Source organism: Epargyreus clarus, unplaced genomic scaffold (genome assembly GCF_041222505.1).
Source record: "Epargyreus clarus isolate Ecla_fem2 unplaced genomic scaffold, WU_Ecla_fem_2.2 ptg000008l, whole genome shotgun sequence".
NCBI classification, from domain to species: Eukaryota; Metazoa; Arthropoda; class Insecta; order Lepidoptera; family Hesperiidae; genus Epargyreus; species Epargyreus clarus.
In genome coordinates this window covers 9,666,846-9,678,850 of record NW_027332216.1, presented here as the reverse complement: position 1 = coordinate 9,678,850, position 12,005 = coordinate 9,666,846, and the positions used below count along the sequence as shown (strand labels likewise).

The 12,005-nt window shown below is 38.5% G+C and overlaps 1 protein-coding gene across 2 annotated transcripts; it reads left to right on the top strand.

The window, feature by feature from the left end:
- Window positions 1–273: 273 nt before the first annotated feature.
- Rint1 (RAD50 interactor 1) lies at window positions 274–11,927 on the top strand. Of its 2 annotated transcripts, none has more exons than XM_073075959.1 (14): window positions 274–580; window positions 757–998; window positions 1,390–1,545; window positions 1,999–2,165; window positions 2,738–2,952; window positions 3,380–3,626; window positions 4,102–4,279; window positions 4,627–4,816; window positions 5,440–5,569; window positions 5,771–5,871; window positions 6,404–6,585; window positions 7,046–7,220; window positions 7,782–7,912; window positions 9,304–11,927. In XM_073075959.1, the coding sequence occupies exons 1-14, from the start codon at window positions 410–412 to the stop codon at window positions 9,512–9,514; spliced, it is 2,496 nt and encodes an 831-aa protein (XP_072932060.1). In that variant the 5' UTR covers window positions 274–409; the 3' UTR covers window positions 9,515–11,927. The 2 variants fall into 2 exon arrangements, with proteins under 2 accessions (XP_072932060.1, XP_072932059.1); XM_073075958.1 differs by having other exon boundaries at window positions 5,768–5,871.
- The last annotated feature ends 78 nt before the right edge of the window (window positions 11,928–12,005 follow it).

Genomic DNA, 12,005 nt, shown 5'->3' with positions numbered 1-12,005 from the left:
ATTTCAGTGGGCCTCTTGTTATGAATTCGGATGAAAATACGTTCATTCGTTTCGTTTGTAGGTTTTTTATTTCGTTCTAACTAGGAAGCAGCAGAGTACAGCAAATCATAAAGCGAACTGTGACATCGGTCCTTAAATTTACATCTGGTGAAAAACATTAATAATTATTTCGTCTTTGCTTTAGCTTTGCAGCTAAATCTAGAAAATTAAAATTCGGATACGGATCCGCAAACTATTCTGATCTACCAACTCTACTTGTCACATACCGTGACGTTGCTGTCAATTTCAAATGTCAAAAAAATCAATACGCGAATTTAGTACACGACTCAGAAAACATGAATTAAATGATTTTGTTATTGTAAAATATAATCATGTATTAAACTGAGGACATATTTTAAACAAACCAAAAATGGATGAAGAGGAAAAGATGTTTAGTGCTGGAACTTGCTTAACGGATGAAGTGAAAAAATCTATTATTAATGATCTCAATTCCAAAATTGGTGGAGAAGTTGAGAATTTGGCGAACGTGTACCAGTTGGAAAATGAATTGGGTGTCAGAAGGGATCAACTTCGTGGCCTCGTAAATACTTTTTTAATTTCTCAGTTCTTTTTTAGTTCAATGAAAATTACTTATATGATACTTTGTTTTCAAAAATTGCAATTACAGAACTGTTGTAGTCTTACATTTAACTAAACAGATAATTTAATAAAAAATCTAAACTTTATTCCATAAGTAATAAAATGTTTTTTTTAAAGTTAAATGCAGCCAACAACGAAGTGCCTACAAAACTGTCAACCGCTATTAAAAAAGCTGAGGCTAATTCTGATCACATTGAAAACCTCAAAGAAAGAAGTGAAAAGTTAAAGAAGAAGGCAGAAGACTTTTTGGCTCGAAATGAGGTTGTTCTAAGTGAACTCAATGCCAGGTTTACAGCTGTTCATAAACTACAAGAAATCCTTACTTATTTCAAGTCTTATGCTAAAGTGGAAGAAATAAGGTAAGAATGTTTATTTATTAATTATTTATAACAAACTTGTGAAAACGATTGTAATTTTTCATCAAATATTTAAATGTATGACACAATATATCCAAATTAGGCTTAGTTCTCACTTAGCATTTTTCTTGATTCCATGGAATTCTCATGGAAGTGACAACAATCTTTTTAAGAGAATCATCATCAAACAATTACTGCCCCATTGCTAGGCACGGGTCACCTCTTAGAATGAGAAGGATTAGGCCATAGTCCACTGCGCTCGCCAAGTTCATGTTGGTAGTCTGCACATACCTTAAAAAACTGCTTTTTTTTAAGATTTTATAAACTTGTTTAAACCTAAATCTAAACACTCAAATAATTCAGACCATACAAAAACTATTTAATCTTATTTTAGTAACCAGCTGAAACAATGCAAAGATGATGAGCAGATGGTATCTTTGTATAACCAGTTGATGGAAATGTGTGAGGAGTGCACCAACCCTCACCGCTCTGCATATGTAAAGGAGACTACACACTACTGGCATAATGTGCTCAAGGATCACTTGACTAAGTATGATTTTTATTTCATTGAGTATTTTGGTGGATGTATGTATTTATTTGGCACTTTTCTGGTAAGATTAAAATTTGATTGTGGTAGTAGAAAACTTAACTAGTTTATGGTGACTAAGATTATAATCAGAGAAAGATTTTAATTTTGTGGCCACCAAAATCTAATTTATAGTGTGTTTAGAGGTTTTTCGCCATTACCATAATATCTACACATTAGCAAGAACTAGTATTTTATTTGAGTGTAGGTTAGCCTCTTTGAAATGTACCCTGGTAGACACATTCGGATTGAAATAATGCTACCAATAACTTTCTGTTTATTACTTCAGAAATAATGGCTACATTGTTAATGTGTGTGCAAGTTCTTTTTAGCTATATACCTACACTTAATAATAATAGATAATACAACATAAAAATTGATGTTGTTCAAATAATATGTAATAAGCTTGATTTTCAGGAGTTATGAAGATGTAATGAAACAATTGAAATGGCCTTTCTCTTCAGAGGAAAATGTTCCAATACCTAATGAGGTGCTCACCAAATTTAGCAATCTCACCAAGTATCTGTTTATGATCAGGGAGCCCGATGCTGTTATACGTGAGATTAACCTGTATGAAGATCTAGGTGAATAACTTATCTGATCTATTAATTTGGTAAATAATTTATCTGAAGAAAATTGAATGTTTCATTGTGTTCACTATAAATAAGAATTTTCGATGAGTTGTTATGTTGTTTAATGACATTTCATGTAGGTTGCCGAATAAGATAAAAAATGCAGTCTTGTATGATCCAATATAAATCAACATCATTTACAAAATGCTTATTGCTTTAAATTATTCACACAAAAACCAATTATGCTTTAAAGCATTTGCAAAACCCCACAAACTATTTCTCAGTTTCTCAGTCCCACAAACTATGCATATCTGTGGTGGTTCAGTCTAAAAATATGATTGTGAAAATATAGGATTCTATTTCGGTTTAAATTAGGCATGTGAAACTCTCGTTTTACTGGTATAAAGTCAGATGTATTCATCTTATCTGAGCTGACACATTTGATTTTTTGTTGGGAATTGACAATGCGTCATTATTACCCCTGGAACCTTTACTGTACACTACAGTGTATTCTTCACTATGGTGTACAGTTACACCACAGTGTATTCTTCAATATGGTGTACAGTTCACTATTACATTCACAGTGCTAGAGCCATGCTTGCCCGTGAAAATTTTGCTACGTCCACTACGGCGGCGTTTCATATTCCACTTCACGGGCACGCGGCAAACCGCGCGCATCGATCGGCCCGAGTGGTTCCTCACGCAAACCCTCACCTGGATAAAGGATCACCAAAAGTTTGTACGCACCCACATACAGCCAGTGGCCGATAAGCTTAAAATGAAGCATGTTCATGCTGTTGTAAGTATTTTAATCTTGGATAAAAAATGTTTTTAAGGTTCAATTCAATATATTTATATTTATATTAGATATAATAGGATATAATGTATCTGGAATATTAATAACTCAAATTCAATTGTTTGTCCTTGCAAAGGCTTTATTAGATAAATTTGTTAGGAATAGTCACTTTTTAATATAATAGCTATGTAGATGGGGCGGTTAGTAGCATCTAATGATAAGTTTTAAAAAGTTTGTTTCCTTTAAATATTTATATCACAGGGGACGGTTAAGGAGACTCCAATTCATCAGTTGATTATTAACTTGAACTCTAAATTAGCATGTTCAGATGAGGGGAATTTGATAGTATATTTTCTGTTTTGTAGATTTTCTACAGGGTTTCTACCCTACAATACAACGCTTTCGTAATAAATGAAGTGTATTATTACAGGCTGAATTCAACAGCGGTCTCGTAGCTTTAGCCGCAGAGAGGCTCCACACAGTATTAGCGCTGTACCAAGGCCATGGACCGAAAGGCGAGATCGAAGATGTGGACGCAGCCTTCGCACACGCTGTGGACGAGACCTTAGGCTTTTATAGAGAACAACTGGCGGTCACAGGATATCCGATCAACAATGTTCTCTCAGTGCTGACTAAAGCAGAGACGTTCGTGCGTTGGCTTGCTGTGGAGAAAAAATGTATATAAAATTTGTATCATGTTTATTAGTTATTGTTAAATATTAACTGAAACTATAACAATGATATGATGCATATAATATTTTGAAACAGAATGGCGTTTGATTAGGTGTAACAATTTGTAGCTGATAGTATACAAAGTATTGATTCGTTAATAATGTCAAATTTACGTGAAACAATCTTTGTACTGTTACATTTATTTGTTTTACAAATAGATAGATAGATGTAAATCATCGTCAATATCATATTGTGCCAGTGTGCACAAAGGTCTTATGTGAAATAAAAATCTTTTCAATTGAGAATTGCATTATAAAAAAATCCTCTTTAATAATCCGTGTTTTACAAATCTTTACTTAAGTTGGTGGACTATAACCTAAACAATTCTCATTTTGGTAGGAGATTGGAGCCAAACAGTTAGATATTAAAATATTGATGAATTTGATTATTATTAAGCTAAGACCCAACTTTTTTCCTTAGATGCTCTAACAAAAATGGACGAAACATTGGATAACGATCAATGGATAGAAGCGGTTGCGACGGGAGTGGGGTCTGCAGTCGGCTGTGTGTTGTGGGTGCCCCGCGGCGCTGACTGGTTCATTTCGCTGTTGAAGACTATGGAAGACCGGTACTTCATACTACCACAGCCTGGCCATCGGTGAGTCTTCAAAAGGTGATAGAATACTCGTTGGTTAGACTGCAGAGGAATATTTGACAGTATTCCTCCTGATATCAGCATTGTTAAGCGCTGCTGTAATCTGATTTGTAAAGTGTATTAATGCAAATAATTCTCTGTTAAGGCAATCCAACTTAGGTCTCAGAGGTAGTAATTTATTTGTAATTGACATGAGGTAAAATCTTTTCTAGAATTGATGATAAATACTCATAGGTATCAGTAATATCTTACCGTTAGGTAGACTGCTATATTGTTTCGTTTATAAATCATCAGTATGATGCAAAGTAACGGATGAAACAGTACAAGACAATATTTTTTTTTTGTTTCAGTTTGCAATTCCTCGAGCTGCAATTAGAGCTAATAGACGAATGGCGCATACGCCTCACGCAACTACTCACCGTGGCTATTGATTCTATACGGCCAGAAACATTCCTTGTGGCTGAACCAAACTTGCTTATAGCGATCGTTAACACCGCGCATCACGTTCGCACAGTATTGTTGCTGTGGACTCATTCCCTGGTAAGATAAGTAAATGTACAGAATTAATAGTGTTGGTGGTCAGATAAACATTGAACGTGGTAGAACCCTTTGCGGGTCGACTCCGGCAGCACCAACCCCACACCTATTTCTGTTCACCTTATAACAGCAGTGTTGGGCACAGCTGTATTCCGGTTTGAATGGTGTGATAAGGGAGACATACTTTTCCGAGGCGTTCCAGCTTAGTCCTTAGGAGTAACGGCGCATCTTCGGCCGATCTCAGGTAGGAATATCTAAACCTATCTGGGTTTGTTTACAGATGTCTATGGGCGGCAGTAGCCACTTACCATCAGGTGGACTGCAAGCTCATCTGCTACTTCTATATTATAAAAAGATACGCACACATGCCCCCATTGCATACTCATGTGCACGCACACACGCGCGCATACGAACTCGTAAAGCACATTTAGACGTAAAGCACACGTAAAGATTCCCGTGCGCACGTACATCAACACAAACGAAGATTGTACACATTAAAACAGATAACCGCAAAACTTCTAGCTTTTGATCAACAAATATGTGTCAACTCTATCAGGAATTGAAGGAGGAATTTGTAAATTAATAAATTTAAAGCTCGTTGATTTAATTTAGTTTGGAAATTACAGCAATACCTCCAACTCCACTACTATCGCTCGCAATTCCACAACTTCACACGACAGCAGCATCGCGACATCTCCGAGCATTCCAGTGTGGTCGACGAGGAGTTGGAAGAGGATCCTAAGAAGAACAAAGAACGTTAGTCTAAAATGTTATACATATAAGCAATGTACATAGTCGGGTATTAGGAGCTGCTGGCTTCGATTCGATTGACTTCGGTTGACGCGTCAATGTCACTTCTCATGCGGAAACCCATCCTAACCTAACCGAGTCCTGAGACCAACCTAACCTAACTTATTAATAAAAGATCTCATTTTTGTTATTTCTTTATTTCAGAAGATATTGATGGTACAATGTACCTTAAAGACGTTGAAGTTCGCGCACGAAAACTGGCGATCAGTGATTTATCTAAACAATCCTTTGAGGATAAGGAAACTGATGTAAGTCTGTATGATATTTATTATTCACTCAACAAAAGCCTTATTTCTTATCATAATTGTGTCATTAGTGCATTTTTATTTAACTACCTTTTTTGCCTAAAGTGTTAAACTAAATCACATTATTTGATATTTTAGTAAACTCTCCTTTTTGTCGTTGCCCATAAAAAAAAGTTAAACATTTTGTTTTTTAAACTTAATTTTTGTCGTGTCATATATAATTTAATAACAAGTTGCAATATATTGTAAATGTTGTAAGATAACTCTGTCCATTGTTGATCATTATTCTATTAAAAATATAATCTGAATCTACTATGACGAATTTTGATAACTATTGAAATGTATGTATAGTCCCCGTAAAATTGCTAGTCCGCTCTGAATATAGAAATGAATCGCGTTGCCATAGTAAATTGTATGACTACACCTGCTCGTAACAACTTCAGAGCGGACTAACAGTTTAGCGATAATTATACGTTATTTCATTTTAAATTTATTTTGATAAATCCAAATTTAAATTTCGTTTTTTTTATTACAGTTCGCGGAGCAAAATCTGACGTTGACAGCTATGGACCAAGCCGACGATACGTTAGAAGACGGCGGTGCTTTCGGTGAAGCGCCCGCGTTGCTGGCCACTTTACGGGACGCAGGCCTTGCCGCGTTGGTCGAACACATCCTGTTCGAGTTTAAAGCAACCACGAGAGAGTATAAGAAGCAGAAGTGAGTGTTATTTTGGAGATAGAGTAGGGCGTGTTTTAGTTGTTTAATGTGAAAAGTAAAAATATAAGAAAGTCAAGTTTTAATATGAACTGTGATTTATACATTTTGGATAAACATATTATACAGGGTGAACTTCTTATTTGAAAAATTTAACCTGTATAAGCTGCAAATAATTCTTGTAAGCCGACCATGTGACAGTCATGTTGTTGCCAGTCACTTACGGACTGTTGTCAGATAAATTATTGTATACTTGACCATCTTTCAAAGGGTTCTGTCACTGACTGTAACCAATAATCATATTATGACTGCACACACAAAAGTTACAAATAATCGTTAGTGCTATGCGATTCTTGTCCACTTAAGTACTCAAGAAGGGTCTACTTAACATCTCTGCTGTTATTTGTCAATGATGTATATTGTCTGCAAACGTAAAGCTTTACATGGGGAATATTGTTCACAGATGGCACGCGATGCCGACAGTGGAGCAGAAAGCGCTATCGGTGTCGGGTCCGCTGTGCGCGCCGCTGGCCGCGCTGTGCGCGCGCCGCGCCGCCGCCGCCCGCGCGCTCGCGCCGCGCCTCGCAGAGACGCTGCGGGTGCGGCTCGCGCACCACGTCGACAACTATCTGTTTGAGGTGAGCTATACAGCTATAACGTATGTCCAGATGACACGCAAAGCTAATTGCGAAGCAGACGGCATTATTTATGACAAGGCCGCTGCGTGTATGGCTCGCGCATGTTGTCGTTAACTACCTGATTTAGGTGAGCTAGTTCATGCAATTGATAGCTCAATAAGTCATCATAACGATACTCTAAAACTTCTCCCTTTAACTGTAATCAACCCCAGATAGGATTAGATATTCCTACCTGAGGTCGGCCATAGATGCGCCGCCATCCCTGAGGACTAAGCTGGAACGCCTCGGAAAAGTATGTCTCCTGAGCATGCAGTCCACCTGATGGTAAGTGGGTACTGCCGCCCATGGACATCTGTAATCAACCCCAGATAGGATTAGATATTCCTACCTGAGGTCGGCCACAGATGCGCCGCTACCCCTGAGGACTAAGCTGAAACGCCTCGGAAAAGAACATATTAAAAATCGCCAAAAAACAGCAATAATAAATGTCGCTGACGTAATCAACATTTAAACTAGACTAGTCGCAACACAATAAATAATTAAAACGCTTTATGTACACAGGAGGTGTGCCTGGCGAGCTGGTTCAACACTGGCGGCGCGCTGCAGCTGGCGCACGACGCGCGGCGCTGCGTGCTGCCCGCCTTCGCGCCGCCCGTCACCGCCGACGTCGTGGAGTACAAGCTCATGCCGCGGTCAGTATGTACACAGCCGCGCCCGCGAGCAGCTCACACGCGCGTCGCCCGTCTCCGCCGACGTCGTGGAGTACAAGCTCATGCCGCGGTCAGTATGTACACAGCCGCGCCCGCGAGCAGCTCACACGCGCGTCGCCCGTCTCCGCCGACGTCGTGGAGTACAAGCTCATGCCGCGGTCAGTATGTACACAGCCGCGCCCGCGAGCAGCTCACACGCGCGTCGCCCGTCTCCGCCGACGTCGTGGAGTACAAGCTCATGCCGCGGTCAGTATGTACACAGCCGCGTCCGCGAGCAGCTCACACGCGCGTCGCCCGTCTCCGCCGACGTCGTGGAGTACAAGCTCATGCCGCGGTCAGTATGTACACAGCCGCGCCCGCGAGCAGCTCACACGCGCGTCGCCCGTCTCCGCCGACGTCGTGGAGTACAAGCTCATGCCGCGGTCAGTATGTACACAGCCGCGCCCGCGAGCAGCTCACACGCGCGTCGCCCGTCTCCGCCGACGTCGTGGAGTACAAGCTCATGCCGCGGTCAGTATGTACACAGCCGCGTCCGCGAGCAGCTCACACGCGCGTCGCCCGTCTCCGCCGACGTCGTGGAGTACAAGCTCATGCCGCGGTCAGTATGTACACAGCCGCGCCCGCGAGCAGCTCACACGCGCGTCGCCCGTCTCCGCCGACGTCGTGGAGTACAAGCTCATGCCGCGGTCAGTATGTACACAGCCGCGTCCGCGAGCAGCTCACACGCGCGTCGCCCGTCTCCGCCGACGTCGTGGAGTACAAGCTCATGCCGCGGTCAGTATGTACACAGCCGCGTCCACGAGCAGCTCACACGCGCGTCGCCCGTCTCCGCCGACGTCGTGGAGTACAAGCTCATGCCGCGGTCAGTATGTACACAGCCGCGTCCGCGAGCAGCTCACACGCGCGTCGCCCGTCTCCGCCGACGTCGTGGAGTACAAGCTCATGCCGCGGTCAGTATGTACACAGCCGCGCCCGCGAGCAGCTCACACGCGCGTCGCCCGTCTCCGCCGACGTCGTGGAGTACAAGCTCATGCCGCGGTCAGTATGTACACAGCTGCGCCCGCGAGCTGCTCAACACGGGTTCCGTAGGATGTAGGTTTCCCAGCGAGAAGCTAAGGATTACGCGCGTGTAATCGTGCGTAGCGTACATTCTCGTCACTGTTTAGCAAGTTATTGGAGAATTGCTCAAGAGAATCTGAATGAGACATTACTATTTGCTGCCATATAAACACGAAAATCTTTTGGTAAAACAAAATATTTATTGTTATTAAATAACAATTTTTTTTCCATAATATCCCATAAACATGTGTTTGAAACACGTTGTCATCTATAACTTATTGTCATATTTTGTTCATACAAAAATTCTATTTCAGACTCCTGGAAGGATGCAGACTGTTGAACATGGATTACGACGACGCCCGTCGTCTTCGCACAGTACTCAGTCGTCAGCTACACTCCACACTAGAGGATGCTCAACAGCAACTATCAGGCTCCTTGCTCAAACCGCAAGAGGTACGCCAGATCCTCAGCCAGAGGACAGATATGAAGGATTCGTCGCCAGAGTCGGTGATGGAACTGTTTTGAAGTTTCGAAGGAGGAAGCCTGTAAATCGTTCGCCTGGATGACGAGACGCTGCGTGCATTGGGTTTTTGTTAAGAAATTGCTTTTAGATGCAATGCAATGCAAGTCATTAATTTTCGTTTCGTGACGTTTGTGACGTTAAGTATAATTCCATTATGCTTCCGGATTCTATAAAAAGTCCTCCTTGTTTTATAACATCAATTAGAATTTTTTTTTTCTTTTTATTTGTCAATTCGGTTTCGTTGTTAGCTTTTAATATGTTGATCTTTTACTAATGTTTACTTTTGTTGTACATGATTATATTTAACAACACGTTTCCTCCATAATAATAGGCTCATAGTATTCTCTCAGTATACAACACTTATAAGCTATAGTTTATTTCTTAATCTTACATAACATATTCGACAAATATCAAAAGATTATTATTATAAATAGTTCCAATATACGACCACACAAATCGTGATCGTAATGTTTCTGTTTATGTCATAAATTACTAGATAATTATTCTTTCTTGGAATAATCTGATGATGAATGGCGGTGTCGTTTGTTCCGGGAATGGACAGAGGCTTCCTCCTTAGTTATTATATAATACTTTAATATAAGGTAGCTTGCTTTTTATATATTGATAATATTTATTTTCTGTAGATTCAGTAGACAATAAGATTGAGAATCTTTCGTAATTTTATAGCCCATGGTAGAGTATAGTTTGTCATGTAATGTCGGCCTATATTGCTCCCTTTCTTAATGATGTCGACAAAAGTAAATGGGCGTATGTTTACCTTTAAATCGCTAAAAAAATATAGTTGCTCAAGCGATAGTAGGAAATGGGCGCTATACCTTTAGATTTAACGAAGGTGTGTATATTTATTATACAGAGCTTTGTAGCCACACTGCAGCCTCTAGGAAAACAATCTCTTGTATATCTCATTTTAAAAATATATATCGCTTGCAATGTAGATATATCAATATTGTCAAAGGTATTCAATGCATTTACTTTCAGTAGTAACCTTTTATATATTTATTAGAACATTAAAATACAATTTTAATGTTAAATATTGGTGTCTATTGTTATAATCAATTCAACTTGTATAATTATAATTGTAATTTTAACTTTTATGTGTATATATTGTATGATTTTGTTATTATTTATACATATTTAGGTACTATATTGTGTACTGTTATTTTTATTGTTTGTAGGGTTTTTTATTTAAATTATAAGGAATTATATTGTGATTCTTCTCTTTTATTTGATTTTCGACTTGGGAGTTTTGAAATAAAGATGTGTCTTATTACATTTTTTATTAACAAAAAGTGTACGTAATTACATAAATGTTATCATAACTTAAATAACTTAACTAATATCTCAGACATGTTCATAAATAAACATATAATTGTAGTACAGTTATAGAGTGATTTTATTAAACAATTACTCGTATTATGAAACCATATATAGGCACGTTATCTTTAAAAACTCACAGAGAAATATACCTCAATATCATTATAAAATGATGACAATATTCTTATATTTTCATAAGAATCTGAAAGTGCCGGGCCCATTAAAATACTCGTGCTTTTACTTTATATACGTTCTTTTATCATTTATGACTCGCAAGAAAGATTGTATATGTCCTGTTACAATGGTTTCATTTGATTAGATGTTAAATAGTTATTTTTTTTTCTATTCAACTCTCTGGGAATACGAATCACTTAGTTTTTGCGGTACATAGTTAATTGTCTAAATAAATAAAGGCTTTAATGCAAAATGGCGCACCATCTACAGCTCTTATGGACCATTGCTAGGAAAAAATGGGAGTCATGGCACTTAATTTATTAATTCAAATATTGTAGTGTAGTGTAACGCGAGTCATTGTGTATTAAAGCCACATACATAATATTGGTCAAGTTGAATTACCCGATTTAAAAAGTATATAACTTTTGTAATTTTAACTATCGATACCTTAATTCGCAAATCAGCCAACTCCACTTTTTTTCAAAATGTTTTTTTTTTTATTATGATTTCGTTCAACGCCATTTACTATCGAAATAAATAAAAAAAAATTGACAAAAAGTGGAATTGGCTGAATTGCGATTTAAGGCATCGCTATGTCTTTTAAGTTATACATATGCAGGTTAAAGGAAAAACACGAAAATGGAATGTAAACACTAGTGGCGGTTTACACAAAAACAAAGGATAAAAAGTTATATGAATTTTACAATCGTCTGTCCAAATTGAACTTTCCTAAATAATATGGTCATAGGACTATTTGTAGTTGTAACAAAACATTATTCTACACTTAAATATTAACGATAATAATATAAATTATAATTGTACGCATTCAGATCTGTCAAATGGCACAAGTGCGCTCAGATACGATAATATTATGCGATAATACTTAAATAAAATTTGTTCACAGCCTTTTTTGTTTAATTTTTATTTGAAAAAAATGTGAACAAAATACTGTGTTTGGAAGTGCAATTATTGCCTATTGATATT

Coding starts and splice junctions, on each gene's coding strand:
- Rint1 (XM_073075958.1), top strand. CDS start 410: ATGGATGAAGAGGAAAAGATGTTTAGTGCTGGAACTTGCTTAACGGAT. Junction 3,627..4,101: donor GCTTGCTGTGGAGAAAAAAT/GTATATAAAATT, acceptor TTTTTTCCTTAG/ATGCTCTAACAAAAATGGAC. Junction 4,817..5,439: donor TGCTGTGGACTCATTCCCTG/GTAAGATAAGTA, acceptor TGGAAATTACAG/CAATACCTCCAACTCCACTA.